The sequence below is a fragment of the Scyliorhinus torazame genome, chromosome 9, assembly GCF_047496885.1.
Source record: "Scyliorhinus torazame isolate Kashiwa2021f chromosome 9, sScyTor2.1, whole genome shotgun sequence".
Taxonomy (NCBI): Eukaryota; Metazoa; Chordata; class Chondrichthyes; order Carcharhiniformes; family Scyliorhinidae; genus Scyliorhinus; species Scyliorhinus torazame.
In genome coordinates this window covers 196,417,268-196,437,997 of record NC_092715.1, presented here as the reverse complement: position 1 = coordinate 196,437,997, position 20,730 = coordinate 196,417,268, and the positions used below count along the sequence as shown (strand labels likewise).

The 20,730-nt window shown below is 50.9% G+C and overlaps 1 protein-coding gene across 5 annotated transcripts in view; it reads left to right on the top strand.

Annotated features, from left to right (window-relative positions):
- The window catches only part of focad (focadhesin), a 334,365-nt gene that overhangs the window by 291,269 nt on the left and 22,366 nt on the right, over nt 1-20,730 (top strand). For all 5 annotated transcript variants that reach the window (XR_011949158.1, XR_011949159.1, XM_072516930.1 and 2 more), the window contains 3 exons: nt 13,646-13,823; nt 18,062-18,159; nt 18,798-19,049. Coding sequence is in view for 3 of the 5 variants with exons in the window: in XM_072516930.1 (XP_072373031.1) it covers nt 13,646-13,823; nt 18,062-18,159; nt 18,798-19,049 (528 nt within the window). In the remaining 2 variants the exon portion in view is untranslated. The remainder of the gene's footprint in view (nt 1-13,645; nt 13,824-18,061; nt 18,160-18,797; nt 19,050-20,730) is intronic.

Sequence of the window (20,730 nt, the reverse complement as noted above, 5' to 3'; positions counted from 1 at the left end):
TTGAGGACCCTGAAAAAGCCTGCCCCACCTGCTTCATCCTGTGTCAAGTGACAGTCAGAGTGTGCAGGCCCTTGGTTTGGGCCAGCTTGCACTTAGTGGCCTGTCATATTTAATTCTCCATGAGGGTAACCACTTTCCCCGTGGAGGTGGTCATCAGCACAGATGCCTGAGACATCATGGCACTCATGCTAGAGTTTGACTCCTCCGGTCTCTCCCCACTGTCTCTGGAAATGCTGACAGAAGTCCACAAGTTCCCTTTTCATGGATGACCCTGAAGACTCAGTACCTGCATCTCACCTGAGTGGAGATTGGGAGTATTCTAGACTCTCTGACTGGAATTCTCCAGTGCTGCACCTGTCTCCAGCACCTGCTCACATGTAATGTGTGTCTCATCATATGCCCTCCTATCTGTGATACACCGAGGTGTGTGTCTGGGCTGGTGGAGGATTAACAGTAATCATATAATGGTAGCTGTACCACCGAAAGAGCCCACGAATGCTCACCCTACTGAGAACTCTGGGCTGGACCCTCATCATCTCTGCTGCCAACCGTGAAGGACCTGTGTGAGGCGAAAGACATGAGTTTGTGCTGACGGTGAGAAAGGGCACAAACTCGATATAGTGCAGATCATGACACTTTGTCATTGCAATGGTCAAATCAGCTTAAATGACAGTTAAGAACATAGAACGTACAGTGCAGAAGGAGGCCATTCGGCCCATCGAGTCTGCACCGACCCACTTAAGCCCTCACTTCCACCCTATCCCCATAACCCAATAACCCTTCCTAACCTTTTTGGTCTCTAAGGGCAATTTAGGATGGCCAAACCGCCTAACCTGCACGTCTTTGGACTGTGGGAGGAAATTGGAGCACCCGGAGGAAACCCACGCAGACACGGGGAAAACGTGCAGACTCCGCACAGACAGTGACCCAGCGGCGATTCGAACCTGGGACCCTGGCGCTGTGAAGACACAATGCTATTCACTGTGCTACCGTGCTGCCCATTGCTTGGCATTACTTGAGTGCCAAGTAACACTGCATCAGCGAATGCACCTAGTCTGTGGGTCACCCTGATCTCGCCATCACATGTGCTCAATGTATGTGCCACCTTCACATTCTCCAGGGTACCCCTCCCAATGGAAAGGATGGCTATGGTTGGAGGCCCACCCCTGGTTCTCTGCCTCTCCCTGAAGTTGTGCATCCTCTTTTGCAATGAGGGAAAGCAGAGAGTTACAGGTGGGAGAGGTGGAATGAGTTTGAGGATGGAATGAGAACATTTGTAGAGGGTGACTGGGAGGGTTCGGTGTGAGGGGTAACCGTATAGGGGCGAGTGTTGGATGGAGGTATGTGTTGGAGGCTGGAGTGAAGAATGTGTGCTATAGCAAAGTGTGTCAGTTACAGCAGTGCTGTGCCCGGATGCTGGGGAGGTTACAGAGTGATGACTGCTGCCTGAGAGTTGGAGCTTGCCGACCTAATGAGGTTGTTAGACCTCTTCTGGCACTAGATCCAGGTCCGAGGCACCACAATACTGCTGCTTACAGCCTCTGCTATCTGCAGCCACATCTGCTTGGCTCTTTCCATTCTCAGGGAAGAATGCTTCTCTCCTGTTCCTCACTGCCTCCAGCATTCCCTCCAGGGATGTGTCTGGGAAGATTGGGATTAGTCTTCCTTCCGCTATGCAGCCTTTTGGTTCCTTTTCCAGCAAGATTTCCTGCAACCGTTTCAGACACTCGCCAGGGTCCCTTCAAATAGAGAGGGTTCTTTGACAGACCATGCATGACGATCCTGATCGGCCGGGAAAACATTTTTTAAAAATGTATTTTATTCCAAACTTATACAAAAGGTTACAAAACATAAACAATTCAGCGAACAAACTCCCCAACACGCAACTATACAGTTTGTACAAACTTTTCCCTTCACCCCCCACATCCCCCTGCGATGAACAGCTCCTCAAAACCAGCCACGCACATCCCTTGCCTCAAAGCCCTCTGCTGAACCCCTTAATTCGTACTTCACCTTTTCCAGCCGAATAAAGTCATATAAGTCCCCCAGCCAGGCCGCTAGCCCAGCAGCTGCTGTCCGCCACTCCAACCGAATTCTTCGCCGGGCAGTCAGAGAGGAGAAGGCCACAACATCGGCCTTCTTCCCCTCCATCAGCTCCGGCTTCTCCGACATCCCAAATATCACCACCAAAGGGTCCGGCTCCACCTCCTCCCCCACTATCCTTGCTAGCGCTGCGAACACTCCCGCCCAGAACCTCTCCAACTTTTCACAGCCCCAGAACAGATGCGTGTGATTTGCTGGTCCCTGCCCACACTTCTCACGCTCGTCTTCCACCCCCTGGAAGAACCCACTCATTCTTGCCCAAGTCATATGTACCCTGTGTACCACCTTGAATTGTATCAGGCTCATCCTTGCGCACGAGGAGGTCTCATTTATCCTTTGCAGTGCCTGACTCCATACTCCCCAGTTAACTCCTCTCCCAGCTCCCCTTCCCATTTTTCCTTAACCTTCACCACCTGCTCACCTCCCTGCTCTCTCAGCCACCCGTATATGTCTCCAATCCTGCCCTCCCCTTCCACATTCAGAAGCAGCAATAGCTCCAACAGGGTGTACCTCGGCAACCTGGGGAACTCTATCCAAACCTTCCGTGCAAAGTCTCTTACCTGCAGGTACCAAAACTCACTTCCTCTCGGGAGATCTTCCCTCTCCTTCATTTCTTCTATACTGTCAAACCCTTCTTCCAGGTACAGATCCCTCACGTTAACCAGACCCACTTCTCTCCACTTCGTATACATGCCGTCTATCCCCCGCAGCTCAAAACCATGGTTTTCGCACAATGGCGTTAACACCGACATCCCTTCTATCCTAAAGTGCCTCTCCTCAGCTGGTTCCAGACCCTTACCGTGGACTGCACCACTGGGCTGTCTTGAGTATTTCCTTGGTTCCTTTGGCAATGACGCCATCACAAGAGTCCTCAAGCTGGACCCCATGCAGGATTATTCCCCCATTCGAACCCATTCTGCCCCTTCTGCCCTTTCATTTCATTTCATTTTTTCATTTCTTCCCACCATTGCCTCGCCCGCTCCACGTTCGCCATCCAGTAATAATTTAGCACATTCGGCAATGCCAACCCTCCCTTCTGCCTCTGTCTCTGCAACAGGGTCCTCTTAACCCTTGGCACATTCCCGGCCCATACAAAGTCTGAAATAATCATATCCAGTTTTCAAAAGAAGGCCTTTGGTACAAAGATCGGAAGTGTCTGGAATATGAACTGGATCCTCGGCAGAACGTTCACCTGCATCGCTTGAACCCTCCCTGCCAGAGTCAAATGCAGTGTGCCCACCTCTTCAGCTCCTCCCTGACCTCCTGAACCAGCTTTGTTAGATTCCACTTGTGAAGCATCACCCATTGTGTACTCGTGTGGTAGTCTGTGTTAGAAGGATTACAGTACCTGGTAATGCCGGAATACCATTGGTGGAGAATGTACGGGTTCCCATTGGTTAAGCCTGTATGTTAGCTCCGCCCTGCAAGGCAGGGTATAAGAGCCCGTGCCGCCCCAGCAGCTTTTTTCTGTACCTGCGCTGCTGGGGGAAACATCTAGCGTATTAAAGCCTTCAATTGTCTCCAACCTCGCTTCTGGAGTTATTGATCATGCATCAATTTAATACACTAGTTTTAAAGAATGGAGCTCCGAATCAAGCCGGAGTGTCTGCAACCCAGCCCCCACGCGGCAAACTCAGCGGCAACCTTCAAGCAGTGGCTGGCGTGCTTCAACGGATATCTCGGGACGGCCGAAAGCACACCCACGGGAGAACAGAAACTACAAATTCTGCACTCGAGGGTAAGCCCAGAAATCTACACCCTCATCGAGGACGCGGACGAGTTCGATGCCGCAATGGAGCTGCTGAAAGGACATTATATTCGCCCTGTAAATCAGGTCTACGCCCGACATCTACTAACGTCGAGGCGACAAATCCCTGGGGAATCACTGGAAGAATTCTACCATGCGCTCCTGGTGTTGGGGAGAAACTGCAGCTGCACGTAAGTTTCAGCAATTGACCACACAGAACTTTTGATTCGGGACGTTTTCGTTGCAGGTATGCTGTCCTCCCAAATCCACCAGCGATTGCTGGAGAAGGAGACACTAGCCCTCAAGGAGGCACGGGCCCTTGCCGGCTCCCTGGATGTGGCCTCCCGAAACGCCCGCGATTACGTCCCCGACCACGCGGCAGCCCCCTGGGCAGTGTGGAACCCCCCCCCCCCCGCGGTCGACCCCGAGGCATCTCCCATCCCCCCACAAGCTTGTGCTGCGAGACGGCCTGGCAATCCCAGGAAGCCCTGCTGTTATTTTTGCGGGCAAGCCAAGCACCCCCAACAGCGCTGTCCGGCCCGTTCATCCATCTGCAAGGGATCTTCGTGGCGGTATGCCAGGCCCGGGCTGTCGCTGCGGTCTCCGGAGGCGAATACAGACCGCCACCCCAACCCTCACCACGGACCCCGTGCGGCCAGCAGGCGCCACCATCCTCCTCCTCCAGGGCCACGTGTGGCCTCCGGGCGCCGCCGCCTTGTCCCGCGGACGCCACGTGCGATGGATGGGCGCCGCCATTTTGTGTACTCCCAGCCATGTGCAACCAGTGGGCGCCGCCATCTTGGATGGACTCTCAGGACCCCAGTTCGGCTGACCACACACCGCCCGAAGAGAACATCCAACTGCTGCCACGATTAGCCTCGGTGACCCTGGGCCAGTCTCGGCCCCGAACACTCTCGACTGCTACGACAATGGTGCTTATCAATGGGCAAGAAACTTCCTGCCTAATCGACTTTGGGAGCACGGAGAGCTTCATACACCCCGACACGGTAAGGCGCTCTTCTCTCCTTGTCCACCCCGTTAATCGAAAAATCTCCCTGGCCTTCGGATCTCACTCAGTAGAGATCAAGGGGTTTTGTGTAGCTAACCTCATGGTCCAGGGAAGGGAGTTCAAAAACTACCGACTCCACATCCTTCCCCACCTCTGCGCAGCCACACTCCTAGGGTTGGACTTTCAGTGCAACCTCCTCGAGTCTAACTTTCAAATTCGGCTGCCCTATACCCCCCCTCACTATCTGCAGCCTCGCGACCCTCAAGTCGATCCGCCTTCCCTGTTTGCAAGCCTCAGCCCGGATTGCAAACCAGTCGCCACCAGGAGCAGATGGTACAGTGCCCAGGACCGGACCTTTATTAGGTCAGAGGTCCAACGGTTATTGAGGGACGGTGTAATTGAGGCTAGCAACAGACCCTGGAGAGCTCAAGTAGCGGTTGTAAAGACTGGGGCAAAGCAGAGGATGGTCATCGACTACAGTCAGACCATCAACGGGTTTATGCAGCTTGACGCATACCCTCTCCCCTGCATATCCGACCTGGTCAACAGATTTGCGCAATACAGGGTTTTTTCCACGGTGGATCTTAAGTCCGCCTACCACCAGCTCCCCATCCGCACTAGTGACCGCAAATACACTGCTTTCGAAGCAGATGGGCGGCTCTACCACTTATTAAGGGTTCCCTTCGGTGTCACTAATGGGGTCTTGGTCTTCCAACGAGAGATGGACCGAATGGTTGACCGGTATGTTTTACGGGCCACATTCCCGTACCTCGATAATGTCACCATCTGCGGCCACGACCAGCAGGACCACAACACCAACCTCCGAAAATTCCTCCAGACCGCAAAAATCCTTAACCTCGCGTATAACAAGGATAAATGCGTGTTCAGCACCGACCGCCGAGCCATCTCGGCTACGTAGTGCAAAATGGAGTTATAGGCCCCGACCCTGAACGCATGCGCCCCCTTATGGACTACCCCCTCCCGCACTGCTCCGAGGCCCTGAAGCGCTGCCTAGGTTTTTTTTCTTACTATGCCCAGTGGGTCCCCAACTATGCGGACAAGGCCCGTTCACTGATCCAATCCACAGTTTTTCCCCTGTCGATAGAGGCCCGCCAGGCCTTCAGCCGCATCAAAGCAGACATTGCAAAGGCCACGATGCATGCCATCAACGAGTCCCTCCCCTTCCAGGTCGAGAGCGACACGTCCGACGTAGCTCTGGCGGCCGCTCTCAACCAAGCGGGCAGACCCGTGGCCTTCTTCTCACGCACCCTCCACGCTCCCGAAATCCGCCATTCCTCAGTCGAAAAGGAGGCCCAGGCCATAGTAGAAGCTGTGCGAGATTGGAGGCATTACCTGGCCAGCAAGAGATTCACTCTCCTCACTGACCAACGGTCGGTTGCTTTCATGTTCGATAATGCACAGCGGGGCAAGATAAAAAACGACAAGATCTTGCGGTGGAGGATCAAACTCTCCACCTACAACTGTGAGATCTTGTATCATCCCGGGAAGCTAAACGAGCCCTACCCCGTGGCACATGTGGACCGCCTCCGAGCCCTCCACGAGGACCTCTGCCACCCGGGGATCACTCGATTTTTCCATTTCATCAAGACCCGCAACCTTCCCTACTCCCTCGAGGAGGTCAGGACAGCCACCAGGAATTGCCAAATCTGCACGGAGTGCAAGCCGCACTTCTACAGGCCAGAGAAAGCTCACCTGATAAAGGCTTCCCGTCCCTTTGAACGCCTCAGTATGGATTTCAAAGGCCCCCTCCCCTCCACCGACCGCAACGCGTACTTCCTGAACGTGATTGATGAGTACTCCCGGTTCCCATTCGCCATCCCCTGCCCCGACATGACTGCAACCACCGTCATAAAAGCCCTCCATAGTATCTTTACGCTGTTTGGTTTCCCCGCCTACATACACAGTGATAGGGGGTCCTCCTTCATGAGCGACGAACTGCGTCAATTCCTGCTCAGCAAGGGCATTGCCTCGAGCAGGATGACCAGTTACAACCCCCGGGGAAACGGATAGGTAGAGAGGGAGAACGGAACGGTCTGGAAGACCGTCATACTGGCCCTGCGGTCCAGGAATCTCCCAGTCTCCCGCTGGCAGGAAGTCCTCCCGGATGCCCTCCACTCCATCCGGTCACTGCTCTGTACCACGACCAACCAAACACCTCAAGAACGTCTCCTTATCTTCCCCAGGAAGTCCTCCTCTGGGACCTCGCTCCCAACCTGGCTGGCAGCTCACGGACCCATCCTGCTCCGAAAACACGTGCGGGCGCACAAATCGGACCCATTTGTCGAGAGGGTCCATCTCCTCCACGCTAACCCTCAGTACGTCTACATGGCGTACCCCGACGACCGACAGGATACGGTCTCCCTACGGGACCTGGTGCCCGCTGGATCCCCACATACACCCCCGCCACCAGTCGCACCCTCCCTCCCACCGTGGATCGGTTCGTCCACTGGCCCCGTCTAGGGGTGATGAAGCGGCCACAGAAGCCAAAACCACACTCCCAGAGTCACAGACGCCCGAACCTCCACCGGCATCACCACCAAAGCTACGACGATCGCAGAGGACGACCAGGGCCCCTAATCGACTAATTGCTTCATTTTGAAATGTACATGACTGTTGTAAATAGTTAAGATGTGATAAAGCGGAGGCATTACGGTACCTTCATAACTGTAACTTCTCCCACTTTACCACGTTGTAATACAAAACCACCACCCCCGCCGGATTCTTTTTTAACAGGGGGTGAATGTGGTAGTCTGTGTTAGAAGGATTACGGTACCTTGTAATGCCGGAATACCATTGGTGGAGAATGTACGTGTTCCCATTGGTTAAACCTGTTTGTTAGCTCCGCCCTGCAAGGTGGGGTATAAGAGCCCGTACCGCCCCAGCAGCTTTCTTCTGTACCTGCGCTGCTGGGGGAAACATCTAGCATATTAAAGCCTTCAATTGACTCCAACCTCGCTTCTGGAGTTATTGATCGTGCATCACCTCGCTACCTGTCTCTGGCCTGATTAAATGGCATCCCCCCCTAGATTGGCTCGTTGACCCAATTTGTTCACCGGGAACACTTCGCTTTTCCCTACATTTAACTTGTATCCCGAGAACGCCCCAAACTTCTCCAACAGGCCCATGATCCTCTCCATGCTCTCCAGCGGGTCCGAAACATAGTGTAGGTCGTCCACATATAGCGATACCCAATGCTCCCTTCGTTCCCTCGTAAACACAACCACCTAAGAGCCATTGCCAGAGGCTCTGTCGCCAGCGCAAACAACAGCAGTGATAGGGGTCACGCTTGCTTTGTTCCCCTGTTCTTTTCAAAGTTCCATGAACCCCTGTCGTTGGTCCGCACACTCGCCATCAGTGCCACGAATAACAGGCGCACCCATGCCACAAACTTCGGCCTAAACCCGAACCTTCCCAGGACCTCAAACAAGTACCGCCACTCCACCCGGCCAAATGCCTTCTATGCCTGCATGGACACCACTACCTCCGGTACCTGAGCTCTCAACGGGGTCATGATCATGTTTTTTTATTTTAGAAAATATTTTATTGAAGCATTTGTAATTTTCACAGTTTAACACATTAACATTTCTGAAACCTCCGCGCAAGCCGACACACGCAAAACACCTAAAAAACAAAGAAGCAGTAAAACACGTCCCCTACTATCCCCGCCCTACCTGTCCTTATCTAACATTGCCATGCCTCCGAGTCCCTCCATCCCAGCAAAATTCGTCTCCGGGCCACCAGGGAGGAGAAGGCCACGACATCGGCCTCCCTCCCCCCTTGGCCCCCAAATCTTCCGATACCCCAAATATTGCCAGTTCTGGACTCGGAGTTACCCTCCCTTCCAGGATTTCTGACATAGCGTCCGCAAATCCATGAGAATCCCCTCAATTTCAGACATGCCCAAAACATATGTACCTGGTTGGCCGGGCTACCCCCACACCGCCCACATCTATCCTTCACATCTTCAAAGACCTGCTCATCCAGGCTACCGTCATGTGGGCCCTGTGAACTACCCTGAACTGGATGTCATGATCATGTTTAACAGCCTCCTTATATTACTAGAGAACTGCCTGCCCTTTACGAAACCTATTTGGTCCTCCGCCACCAACGTAGTCAGCACTTTCACATCCGTTTTGAACAGCGGTGTGGGCCTATATGACCCACATTCCAACAGGTCCTTCCCCTTTTTTGGTACCAATGTGATCGTTGACTGCATCATCGTCTCTGGCAACTCCCGCTTCCTCAATGCCTCATTAAACGCCCCAAGAGATGCAGTGGTAGGTCCGTCGCAAACTCCTTATGGAATTCCATTGGACCCCGGAGCCATCCCCGACGTCATACCTCCTATTCTGTCCAATACCTCTAGCACCTGCCTCTTCTCTTCCTCCAACTGTGGAAACTCCACTTTGTCAAAGAACCGTCCCATGTCCCCCTCTTCACCCCCCCCCCCCCCCCCCCACCCCGGTCTGCCCTGTACAGCTCCTTATAGTAATGCCTAAACACCTTGGGCGCGATTCTCCGCTCCCGCGCCGGTTGGGAGAATCGCCTGGGTCGCCAAATTCTCCCGCAACGCCAGTCCGACGCCCTCCCGTGATTCACGGAAGCGGCCAGACCGGCACAATCGCGTTTTGCGCGGCGCGGTACAGTGAATCGCCCGAGACAGCCAAAGTGGCGATTCACCGGTACCCCCGCGATTCTCCGGCCCGGATGGGCCAAGCGGCCTGTCCAAAACGGCGGGTTCCCCCCGGCGCTGTCCACACCTAGTCGCTGCCGGCGGGAACAGTGCGGGAACCCTGGGGGGGGGATCCTGCACCGGGGGGGGCCTCAAATGGGGTCTGACCCGCGATTGGTGCCCACCAATCGTCGGGCCAGCCTCTCTGAAGGAGGACCTCCTTTCCCCGCAAGATCCATCCGACATCTTCTTGCGGGGCGGCCTCGGGGAGGACAGCAACCCCGCTCACAATCACATATCTCCCACCCAGGTCCCTCACTTCCTTCATGCTCACAAACACCGTTTTCTTGCACGTCAAAATTGTCACTCCCCCTGACTTTGAATCAAACACCGAGTGGAAAACCTGACCCACCCATCCCTTTCTCAGTCTAACCTGGTCCTTGACGCGGAGGTGCGGCTCCTGCAGAAAGACCACCTCCACGTCTTAGGTTTGCAACGACCTGAGATCGCTTCACTGGTCTGTTGAGCACTCGCACGTTCCATGTTACCAGCCCTATCGGGAGCTTACGCCTTCATTCCCTGCTACCATCCGCCATCCTCCCTTTTCAGCTCTACCCCCCATTAATTTCAGCCTGTATCTGGCTTATCCAAGATGGCCTCTTTCTCCACCCCGACCATGTTGTCTTCTCCAACCTCGCCGTGTCACATCACCATCTCTTCCCCTGTGGCCAACTCTCTCGGCCTTCTCCCCCACCTCATTTCCGTTCGCCAGCATTACCTGCCAGTGTGGCAACTCCTGCCCAAAGACTCCTCTTAGTGCCCCACCCCCACCCCTATTCCACCCTCGCCTCTGTATTCTGTGAAGAATGCTCACTGAGGACCGCACCCTCCCCCACCCAAACAAAGACGCATCTCAAACCACAAGTCACCTCCCCCAAAGACAAGAAAAAACAAAAAACATAGCCACAGGCAGCAGGAGGGGTTGGGGACAGCCGTCCCCTGACAAACCTTTCACCCCCGCTACCCTTTGTTGACCCAACAGAAAAAAGAAGGTGGCTCCCCTGCTCTAGACTTCTGCCTCAGAGACCTGTGCGCTCTGTCCACCTCCGGGGTCTTGTCCAGCACCCCCTCCACCATCAGCCCCGCCAGCATCCTCGAAATGTATCTCGTGGCACTCACACCTTCCACTCCTTCAGGCAGGCCAACTATTAGCAGATTCTGCCTTCTCGGCCTATTTTCCTGCTCCATCTTTGCTCTAAATGTCTTGCAACGATCTCCTGAGAGCTCCGCCTCCAGTGCCACCACCCGATCCCTGTGGTCCGACATCACCCTCTCAATCTCTTGGATCTGCGACCCCTGTGTCTCCAAGCATTTCTCCACCGAACCCTTCAGGGGTGCCGCAACCCCTTCAATGGCCTTCGAACGATCCACCTGCATCTCCTCCCTCTGCTGGCAGAAGTCTTCCTTTATGAAGGCCATCAACTGCTCCATCTGGGGCTTTCCGACTTGCACTGACCCTTCCCCCTCTGCCACCTTTCCAGTAGCTGCTGCGCCACAGATCTCTTCCAACTCCTTGGCCATGTCTTTCAACTTCTGCCAGGTTTGGTAACCAGCAGACATACCACTACTGGGGGGGACTTCTCCGACTTTCAGTCACACTTTTCCGTCAAAGTTACATCCTATTTCGGGTGAAAAGGCCTCTTTTCTATGCCTTCAAGCAGGAGCTGCCGTGTGTGCGACCACTCACACCAAGGCCGCCACCGGAAGTCAATTGGCCGGGAAAGCTGGTAGAATGCTGAATTAACAGTCACGGCAAAGCCCATTCCAGCAGCAATTGGCTTCCAGATTTGGTGCTGATCCCACTATTCCGGCCGGGACTGAGCGTGGTAAATACAGCCCATAATTGTGAAGATTATGATCCTTAACTGTTACATTTCTTCACTACTTCCTCAGTACTGTGTTGATAGGCCACAGCCTGTGGCCTATCCCTATTGAGAGCATTCAAACTCTCTTAAAATGCAATTTTATTATTTAAGAATTACATTATATAATGGAATGAAGTGTGACAGAATCTTTGTGTAGAATCTGACCAATTGAGAATGCTTAAAGTTAAGGATAAGTGCAGTCACAGCAATTATACTTTTGGTGTTAGTACAGAAATGCATAGCAGTTGTCACCAGGTTAATGCTTTGGATTAAGAGTGAGAATATTTTCAAAACAACAATTTTTTTTTCTGTTCCAACATTTACAGAGGTCCCATAATTTCCAGCGTCAGTGATTTTTATTTTCTCTTTCGGGGAGATGATGGTGTAGTGGTCATATAACGGACTATAATCATCTCCGTGATGTTGACCATGAAACCATTGCCGATTGTTGTAAAAACCCATCCAGTTCATTAATGTCCTTTAGGGAAGGAAATCTGGCCTACATGTGACTCCAGATCCACAGCAATGCGGCTGACTCTTAACCCCCTCCGAAATGGTGTGGCAAGCCACTTGGTTCAAAGGCAATTAGGAATGAGCAACAAATGCTGGCCTGGTCAGCGATGCCCACATCCCATAAAAGAATAAATCAAAAAATGAGTCCGCAGCCGCCACGCCAAGTGGAACCATGAGAGAACCACACCGGCGGGAACTCGGTCAGCTGCACTTGGAGAATCGCGGCGGGGGCCTCTTTCAATGGCCCCCGACCGGCGGCGCGTCGACCGCGCGTGCCCGATTGGCGGCAATTCTCCGGGGATGGGAGAATTGCGGGAGCGCGTCGGACCCGATCTCGGGTTTGACGTCAGTTTACCGCCCCTGCGTCGAACGCGATTTCGGCTCGGAGAATCCCACCCGCGTTTTTTTTAATCTGTAATTACATTAATTCCCCGGCTATTTTGGAAGTAATGGAATAACAATGAAGAAAATATTTTCAAAGAAAAAGAATCGGCAACATGAGATCCACAAAGAACCAAACCCAAAAAATCAGCTCCTGTTCGTTTGTTCACCATGATCTTTTGCAACTTTACTAAACGTCCAGTCAGATGCCATCTCTTCTTTCTTCCAATCACTGCCACGTTTTTCTAACCTGTAATTCGAGGTGTGCAAACCCTGACTACAGGTGGGGCGAAAGGGAATAAGTAACGATGAACAAAATGGGTAATTTGTCAAAGTTCAAGAAGATCTTTGTTCAGAAGTACACATCAAGTTACATTGTTAAAAATGGAGGCAAATGTAAGAGCGGGCCAAACCTGGCAGGATTCTTTGGACATGCGGCTGGCCAACCTGAAAAGGCAAGCGAAAAGCAAAGGAGCTTCCTCCCTGAGCATTTTGCACCGTCTCCAGTCTCGCACTCGCGATATTCTGTACGGCTCAATTCAGCACCATCTATGACAAACCTTTAACAGCTCCCTCCCATATACTTCAGATTCCCCAGAGTCCAATCCCACAGGATTTACTTATCTCTAACCTCATGACAATTGTCTGAAACAGGATTATACTGTCTGCTCTGTCTGTCACTATTCGCTGAAAATTTTCAGTTTTTCAAAACACTCTAACTCCTGTCCACCAGGATAATCTTTGTAACCCTCTTCTCTACCTTCCACCAACTTCCACTCGGGTTTTGTAGAGGAGGAAAGCAAAGTTCAGTGGTGGTAATTACATGCACCCAACCAATAAGATATGCATTTTTGAGACTGTAAATGAGAGTGGGTTGTCGTACATTGATGCAACTTGAGTTTTCACCCAAGGCAGGCTGCTACTGTGAACAAAATACATAAAGTAAAGTCACCATCGTCCCAGATGAGCCGAGGCTACTTTCCCCTTTGAGGGGGAGAACTAACTGGTGGTGTTTTAACCTGAGGATCACCACACCTCTGGCGAGGGGCAAGGTTAAGAAGATGGGGTCTGCATGAGTAACCTCAGCTGAACCCATTCAAAGAGATTGCAATAATTTAGCCGTGCATGGTATTTTAATAGATCACTGCTTTTAAGCAAGAATAATAGATATGAAATCATCATGACACAAAGGTGAGAGATATTGAGTGCTAATATGACTTTTGGTTTAGTTGACTCTCATTTAACTCATTAACTCTGACTGAAATTTGTTACAGAATACAATTGCAAAGGCCACCTTTATCAGAGCATATCTGGTTTCCCAGGGTCGAGTTCCTCTGCTGTGCTTTAATGACATTATCGCGACTGCAGTAGGCAGCAGTCAGTTGGGGACTGTCACCTGGATTATGTTGCAGAGTTTTTACCAGTCTCGACTTGTGAGCCATCAGAACACAGGTAAGCTGAGAGGAATGGAACAATGGGGGCTTGAAGACCTTGCTGTCTCGGGCAATATGAGTAAATAGCCTGTGATGCGTGGCTTTAAAGTTGTTCTGAAAAGCCAATATTAAAACTATTGCTTGATCTTCCTGAGGTAACTTATGAGGTAATTGTTACCACTGAGGACCTCACTGAGTGCTGATACATTCCAAATAAGCAGTTCCATTGCCTTTTTTAAGATGATGAAATATCTATGACATTTCAACTCCTTGTACCACATGGAAATTTTGTTTTTATGCGTTCTCGATTGTCTGCAAGAATTAATTTGCAGGGAACCACCCTGTTGGGTAGTCCTTTTACTGCTATTACACAGGAGGAGAACAGACATCTCAGAGGGTTATAGAGTTGGAGGAGGGTGTCCAGTTAGCGGGGTGGTGTGGAGGTGAAGGACGAATGGGGACTTGGTGTGAGTTAGGTACAGACTCTGAATAATCTTTAGTTTAGGGACAGTGAAAAACGGGAGTAAGACCAGGTGTGTGATGGAATAGTCAAGTCGAGAGGCAACAAACGTATGGGTCAGGTTTTCAGGAACAGTAAACTGAAGCAGGGACAAATCAGGTGGTGTCATGGAGCTAGAAATTTGCAGCCTTAGTGAAGCTGTAGATATATTGCTGGAAGCTCAGCTTGAAGTCCAATATAAGGTCAAGGTTACAAACCTCTATGCTTGCCTGCAGCCAGTTGCCAGGGGGAGAAGGATACGGTCAATGGCAAAGGATCAGAGTTTGTGACGGAGCAAAGAATGTGTGTGAGAGCGAGAGGGATATCAGACAGAGTTAATGTATGTGAGAGCGAGGGAAGTATCAGACAGGGTTAATGTGTGTGAGGCAGTTGAATATCAGACTATGTGTGATGTGAGGGAGGGGGAATATCAGACAGCATTAATCTGTGTGAGAGCAAGGGGAATAACCAACCTGGTTTGGGTATAAATAAGAGGAGGGAATATTAGATCGTTGTGTTTGTGAGGAAAAATATTAGACTGGGTTTGTAAGTTTGAGAGAAATGGGGATGGCCTACCATACAGGGTTTGTGTGTATGAGGGAGAGCAATATTTAGGCAGGTTTTATGTGTGTGAGGGAGAGCAATATTCAGACAGGGAGTGTCTGCGAGAGAGGCTAATATCAGACAGTGTCCTTGCCTGAGCGAGGGGAATATCTGTTAGGATTTGGGTGTGAGGAAGTGAAATACCTGACAGTGTGTATAAGAGAGAAGAATATCAGGCATGTTTGGTGTGCGAGGGAGAGAGGGGAGTATCAGGCAAGTTTTGTGTGTGTGGGAGGGAGGGGAGTATACCTAATAAATTTCCCTCTACAGTGTTTCATCAAACATTCAACGAGCAAGTACAACATGCGTTCGATCCAAAGTAAAGTTCCCTCTAACCACTGCCCCATCAAACAGTCCCAGGACCCTAACACCGGTTAGAGACACAAGAAAGCTCTCACAACCTTCCATCATCCAACAGTCCCAGGATATGAATAGAGGCAGTTTAATGCTCACTCTACATTGTCAACTCTAATACCCTCTGAGAAAGTACAGCATGGGTAAGATACAGAGTAAGGATACTTCTACATTGTCATCGTCAAACATTCTCTGCACGGTTACTGTAGCCAGCAGGAGAGCGTTGACGTCATTCGGGGCCGGGTTTTACACCATTTGGGGCGGACTGCCACATCACCAGAGGGCGGGGTGTGACTTGAGGGCCACACAAAGAGGGAGAGCACGGGAACCCCCAAAAGTGTAAGTCCACCTCTGCTTGTGAGCCCTAAATGTGTCAGCCAGTGGCCTGGGCTCTCCTGGCTGACTGGCTGTCAATACCTTGCCAGATCTCTAGGATGTGAGGTGTGCAGGAACTCCCAACCCAAGGCCTCAACCCCACCCTTGTTTGGGCAGGTGACAGGTTCACCACCCGAGGGCTGGCTGGAAGGTCTGATGTGACGTTATGACCCCAGGAAACCTCACCCTAATTTCTATCCCTTTTCCCTCGCTCTTACCAGAGTGGCAGTAGGCATATGTAAGATAGGTTGTGTATTTTTGTTCCCATTGTATCAGACCCTTGATAATAGTTAATTTCCAAGATCCAGCAGAGGGCAGTCACACCAATTATGGCTAATAATTATATGGAGTTCTATTCTAATTTGTGTAGCCTAGTATGTTGGTTTTGCATTATACCACAGCATGACATGTTGCCATAATTCCTCACACCAGGCGACTTCCGGTGACGGCGGGCGGGAGGCAGCCGGACATTGGAGGGCTCCCGTTCGGGAACGGCATTTTCGGGGAGTAACGCCCGGTCCTAGGGCCAGCGACGGCAGTAAAAGTCAGGAGATAGCGCAAGGAGAAGAAGGATGTCGAAAAACACCAAAAAAAACGGCCGGGAAAAAAGCGGCTGAAAGTCTGTTGGAGAGGGGAAAGGTCACCGCGGGGTCAACAAAGAAAATGGAGGCTGGAGCACCAGGGGAGGCCGCAGTGCTTACGGCTGAAGAACTAACTAAGGTGATGGCTGCGGAATTCCAAAAGCAGTTGGCGCAGATTGAGAAATGTATGGAGTTGGTGAGGAAGGAGATGAGGGAGGTTTTGAATGTGCTGGTGGAGGAGGCGGTTTCCCCGGTGAAGACGGCGGTGGCGAGCGCAGTGGCGGAGATGCAAGAGCAAGGGGGAGACGTTATTGCAGCACCGTGATCAACTTGCCTCGATGGGGAAGGAGATGCAGAAGGTGATGGACACGAATAAGAATCTGCGAGGAAAAATGGAAGATCTGGAAAACCGATCCAGGCGACAGAATTTGAGGGTCGTGGGGCTGCCCGTAGGAGTTGAAGGACCAAAGTCGACTGAGTATTTTGCCGCGATGCTGGCAAAACTACTGGGGGAGGGGGAGGACCCCTCCCGATATATGAACTGGATCGGGCTCATCGGTCGTGGAGGCCTGTACCAAAGGCGAGTGAGCCGCCAAGGGCAGTGACTCTGTGCTTCCGTAGGTACAGTGTGAAGGAGAAGGTCCTGAGCTGGGCCAAGCAGAAGCGGGTGGTGCAGTGGGCTGGAGCTGGTATACGTGTATACCAGGACTTTACGGTGGAGCTGGCGAGGAGGCGGGCTGCCTTCAACCGGCTGAAGAGGGCACTGTACATTGGCAAGGTGCAGTGCGGCATTGTATATCCAGCGAAGCTGAGGGTGACTTACAAGCTCAGGGACTTTTATTTTGGAACGGCGGAAGCAGCAGAGGAGTTTGCGAAGGCAGAAGGACTGGGGCAGAACTGACAAATTGAGGAGTGGTCATGTGCCGATGTAACCTCATGACTGTATTTACTTCTTTGTATCACTGCGCGCGGGTGTAGAGGCTAAAGGAGCCAATGTTGCATATATTTGGACAAGGGAAGGGACGGGACTTTCACTCGAAAGGAGGGCTCTTCGGGGTGTAGGTGGATATGCGGGGTTTGTGTGCTAAAAGGGGATCTTTGGGCTTTCCTAGGGCCGGGCAAGGGGGAAAGGGACCCGGGCTGGGGCCTCCACGCTGGCCGGTTTAAGTCGGCCAGTGAACGGGAGCGAGGTGTGGGGAGGGGCTGCGGCCATCGGAGCCTGACAGTTGGGGGGAGGGAACCGAGGTTGGGAGGAGGAGTTTTACAAGAGGCAGTGGACGGGAGGAGCTGGAGACTTGGGGGTGGGGGGGGGTTACAACGTTGGGGTATCATGTACGGTACTCTCTTAGAGGCTGGATGGCGTTGGTTTGGGGGGGGGTGGTGGAGAGCCGTGTAGGTTAAAGGTGACTATGGGTAAGCCCTGATTCCTTTTTGTCATTTGTTTATGTAAACATGCGGGTTGAGGTTTGGGGGTTGGTGGGCGGATGGGATCGTTGTTATTATGGGGATTGACATATCTTGTTGATTATTGTTTATTGTTGATGGGTGTAAATGTGGGAGAAAATGTGAAAAAGGAGGAGAATTAAAAAAAAATAATAATAATTCCTCACACCAAAATACCTGTTGTAATAGACAAATGACCATGGGCTCCACTCGGCCACCATCTCTCTGGCTACAGAGTGGCAGTGTCAAAGTCACAGATTCAAGTCACACACTCAACATTTTATTTGGACAATGAGGCCTGAGGAAGGAAGCCATGTCTCTCAATGGTTAATAAGTAGTGGCGATCATGATGAAGCAAAGTGACAAATATACCACTGACACTTTATTCTGCTTTTTGCTCAGGTGTAATAAAACGGATGGAATGGCTGTTGGAGCTGATGGGACACATCCGGAATGTTGCTCATGGGTCATCTCCCATGCAGAATGCAGACCCAAAAGAGGTATCGTTGTTGGGAGATTAGCTTTGTAAATTTGAAATGCTTTCTGTCCCAAGGAAATTCTGTATAAATTACTTGGAATACGGCAACACTTCCATTGTTTAGGAATCTTGATGTTAACCAGAGGACAGCAAGGTGATTAATGCCACTTGCAGTTTGTGCTAGAATATGTCCATTATGGACCTGCCAGAATATGTTGTAGTTGTAAAATTGAAAAGATTTATTTCTTTGTCCACTGTAGCTAAGAAACACAGTCATTTGTCAAACTCACAATATACAATACAAACTGATAAAATTGTGGAAACATGTGAGGCATATTCTGTAGCATGGCACATTGTGTCTGCAAGTTGTAAAGCATGTTTCTTACATCATTCAGTAAATACAAGTCTAGAATAGGCTAATATACAATTAATGTGGTCCTGAGATTGCCTTCAAACACGATTTAGTTAGCTCTCTCAAACAACTATTGTGCAATCACTAAATTAAGAGACAGCAGGTTGATTTTGTGTTTTAGTTTTGTTGTAAGCTGGTGGAACGAAAGATGAGCTGCAAATGTTATAAATCAAAAAGTGACAACTAAAATGCTGTCATGAGCAATCTTTGGCCCATGATGTCCAATAGCTTGTTATTTTTTTTTGAAGGCTGTGGATTTTCTGCTGAGCATTTATGCTGCTGCTGTTGCTGTGTGGAGTGACCACACGACACCATTGATGCTTGGTGTTCGAGCTAGCTGGCTGCCACGCATGGAAGAGAAAAGTTTCATCGACTGTGTGCAATCTCCGTTCGGCAGCAGTTCAGTGGATTCCCTGTCCGTACAACAATGTCTCCACTTTCTACCACAAAGCATTCTCTTATTACTGACTAAAGACCCATGGAAAGACCAAACGCAAAAGGTGAGTTAGTGCTCAGACATCGTAATGGATTTGGATTAGGGTTTATTGTCACCGAGGTACAGTGAAAAGTATTGTTCTGCATAGAGTCCAGACAGATCGTTACATAGATGAAAAAACATAGGACATACGATAGATACACAATGTAAATACATAGACGCTGACATCGGGTGCAGTATACGGAGTGTAGTACTACTCAGTAGAGAAGATGCATGGATAGATCAGTTCAGTCCATAAGAGGGTCGTTCAGGAATCTGGGAACAGTGGGGAGGGAAGAAGCTCTTTTTGAATCTGTTAGTGCACGTTCTCAGAATTTTGTAACTTCTGCCAGATGGAAGAGGTTGGAAGAGCGAATAACCCGGATGGGAGGGGTCTTGGATTATCCTGCCCGCTTTCCCAAGGCAGCGGGACGTGTAGCCAGAGTCAATTGATGGGAAGCGGGTTCACGTGATGGACAGGGCTGTGTTCATGACCCTCTTAAGGATTGAACCACTTAAGGACAGTGGGGGGAATCTATGTGTTGAATCAGAGGAAATGGGCGAGGTACCAAATGACATTTGCATCAATGTTCACCAAAGGGAGGGACTTTGTGGAAGGTGATTCTTGGGTAGAGTGTGTGGACAGTCTGGACAGTAAGGTAGATAAATCTCCTGGACCGGATTGGATTTACTCCAGAATAGGGAGGGAAGCAAGGGAGCAAATTCCTGGGGCCTTGACTGACATCTTTGTATCCTCATTCACTACAGGTGAGATCCCAGAGGATTGGAGAATAGCTAATGTGTTACCGCTGTTTAAGAAAGGTAGCAGGGATAATCCTGGAAACTATAGGCTGGTTAACCTCACGTCAGTAGTAGGTAAATTATTGGAGAAAATTCTCAGGGACAGGATATATACACATTTGGAAACAAGTGGGGCGCGATTCTCCGCTCCCGCGACTAAGTAACCACGCCGTCGTGAACGCCGTTGAGGTTCACGACGGCGTGAAACGGCCCCGATCTCGACCGATTCAGGGCCCGAAAATGGGCTAGGATCAGGGCCGCGAGAAACTCGGGGGGGGTGTCGCGAAAGCAGCGTCATCAGCGCGCGCCGGGCATTGGCGCCGCATAAAAGGCGTAACTGGCATCACCCGTGCATGCGTGGTTGCCGTCCTCCCCGAGGCCGCCCCGCAAGAAGATGTTGGATGGATCTTGTGGGGCGCTGAGGATTGGAGGTCCTCATTCAGAGAGGCCAGTCCGCCGATTGGATTTACTCCAGAATAGGGAGGGAAGCAAGGGAGCAAATTCCTGGCACCTGATCACAAAGACGGAGGTTGAGGGATGATCTGACAGAGGTCCGGAGCTGCTGGAGGGGAATGGGCCGATGTTATGGCCACCGTCCCTCTGATTGCCTGGCAATGGATACTTTCGAATTGGAGGGCGGCCGCACCATTATGGGTTGCGGCATAATTGGGAGACTTGTATGGGTTTCTCAGGTCGGAGGTGGGCTTCAAGGTACGTTTGAGGTCATTCATGGCTATATTTGAGGAGCTGTTTGGCTTGGGGGAAGGTGGTAAGGGGGTGCAGTAAATGGGGGAAAAATGTACAAACTATATACTCTGTTGGCTGTTCAGGTTATGTTACTATGTTGAATATATTTGGAATAAAATATATTTTTTTAAAAGAAAGATTTGGCTGCTAACCAATTT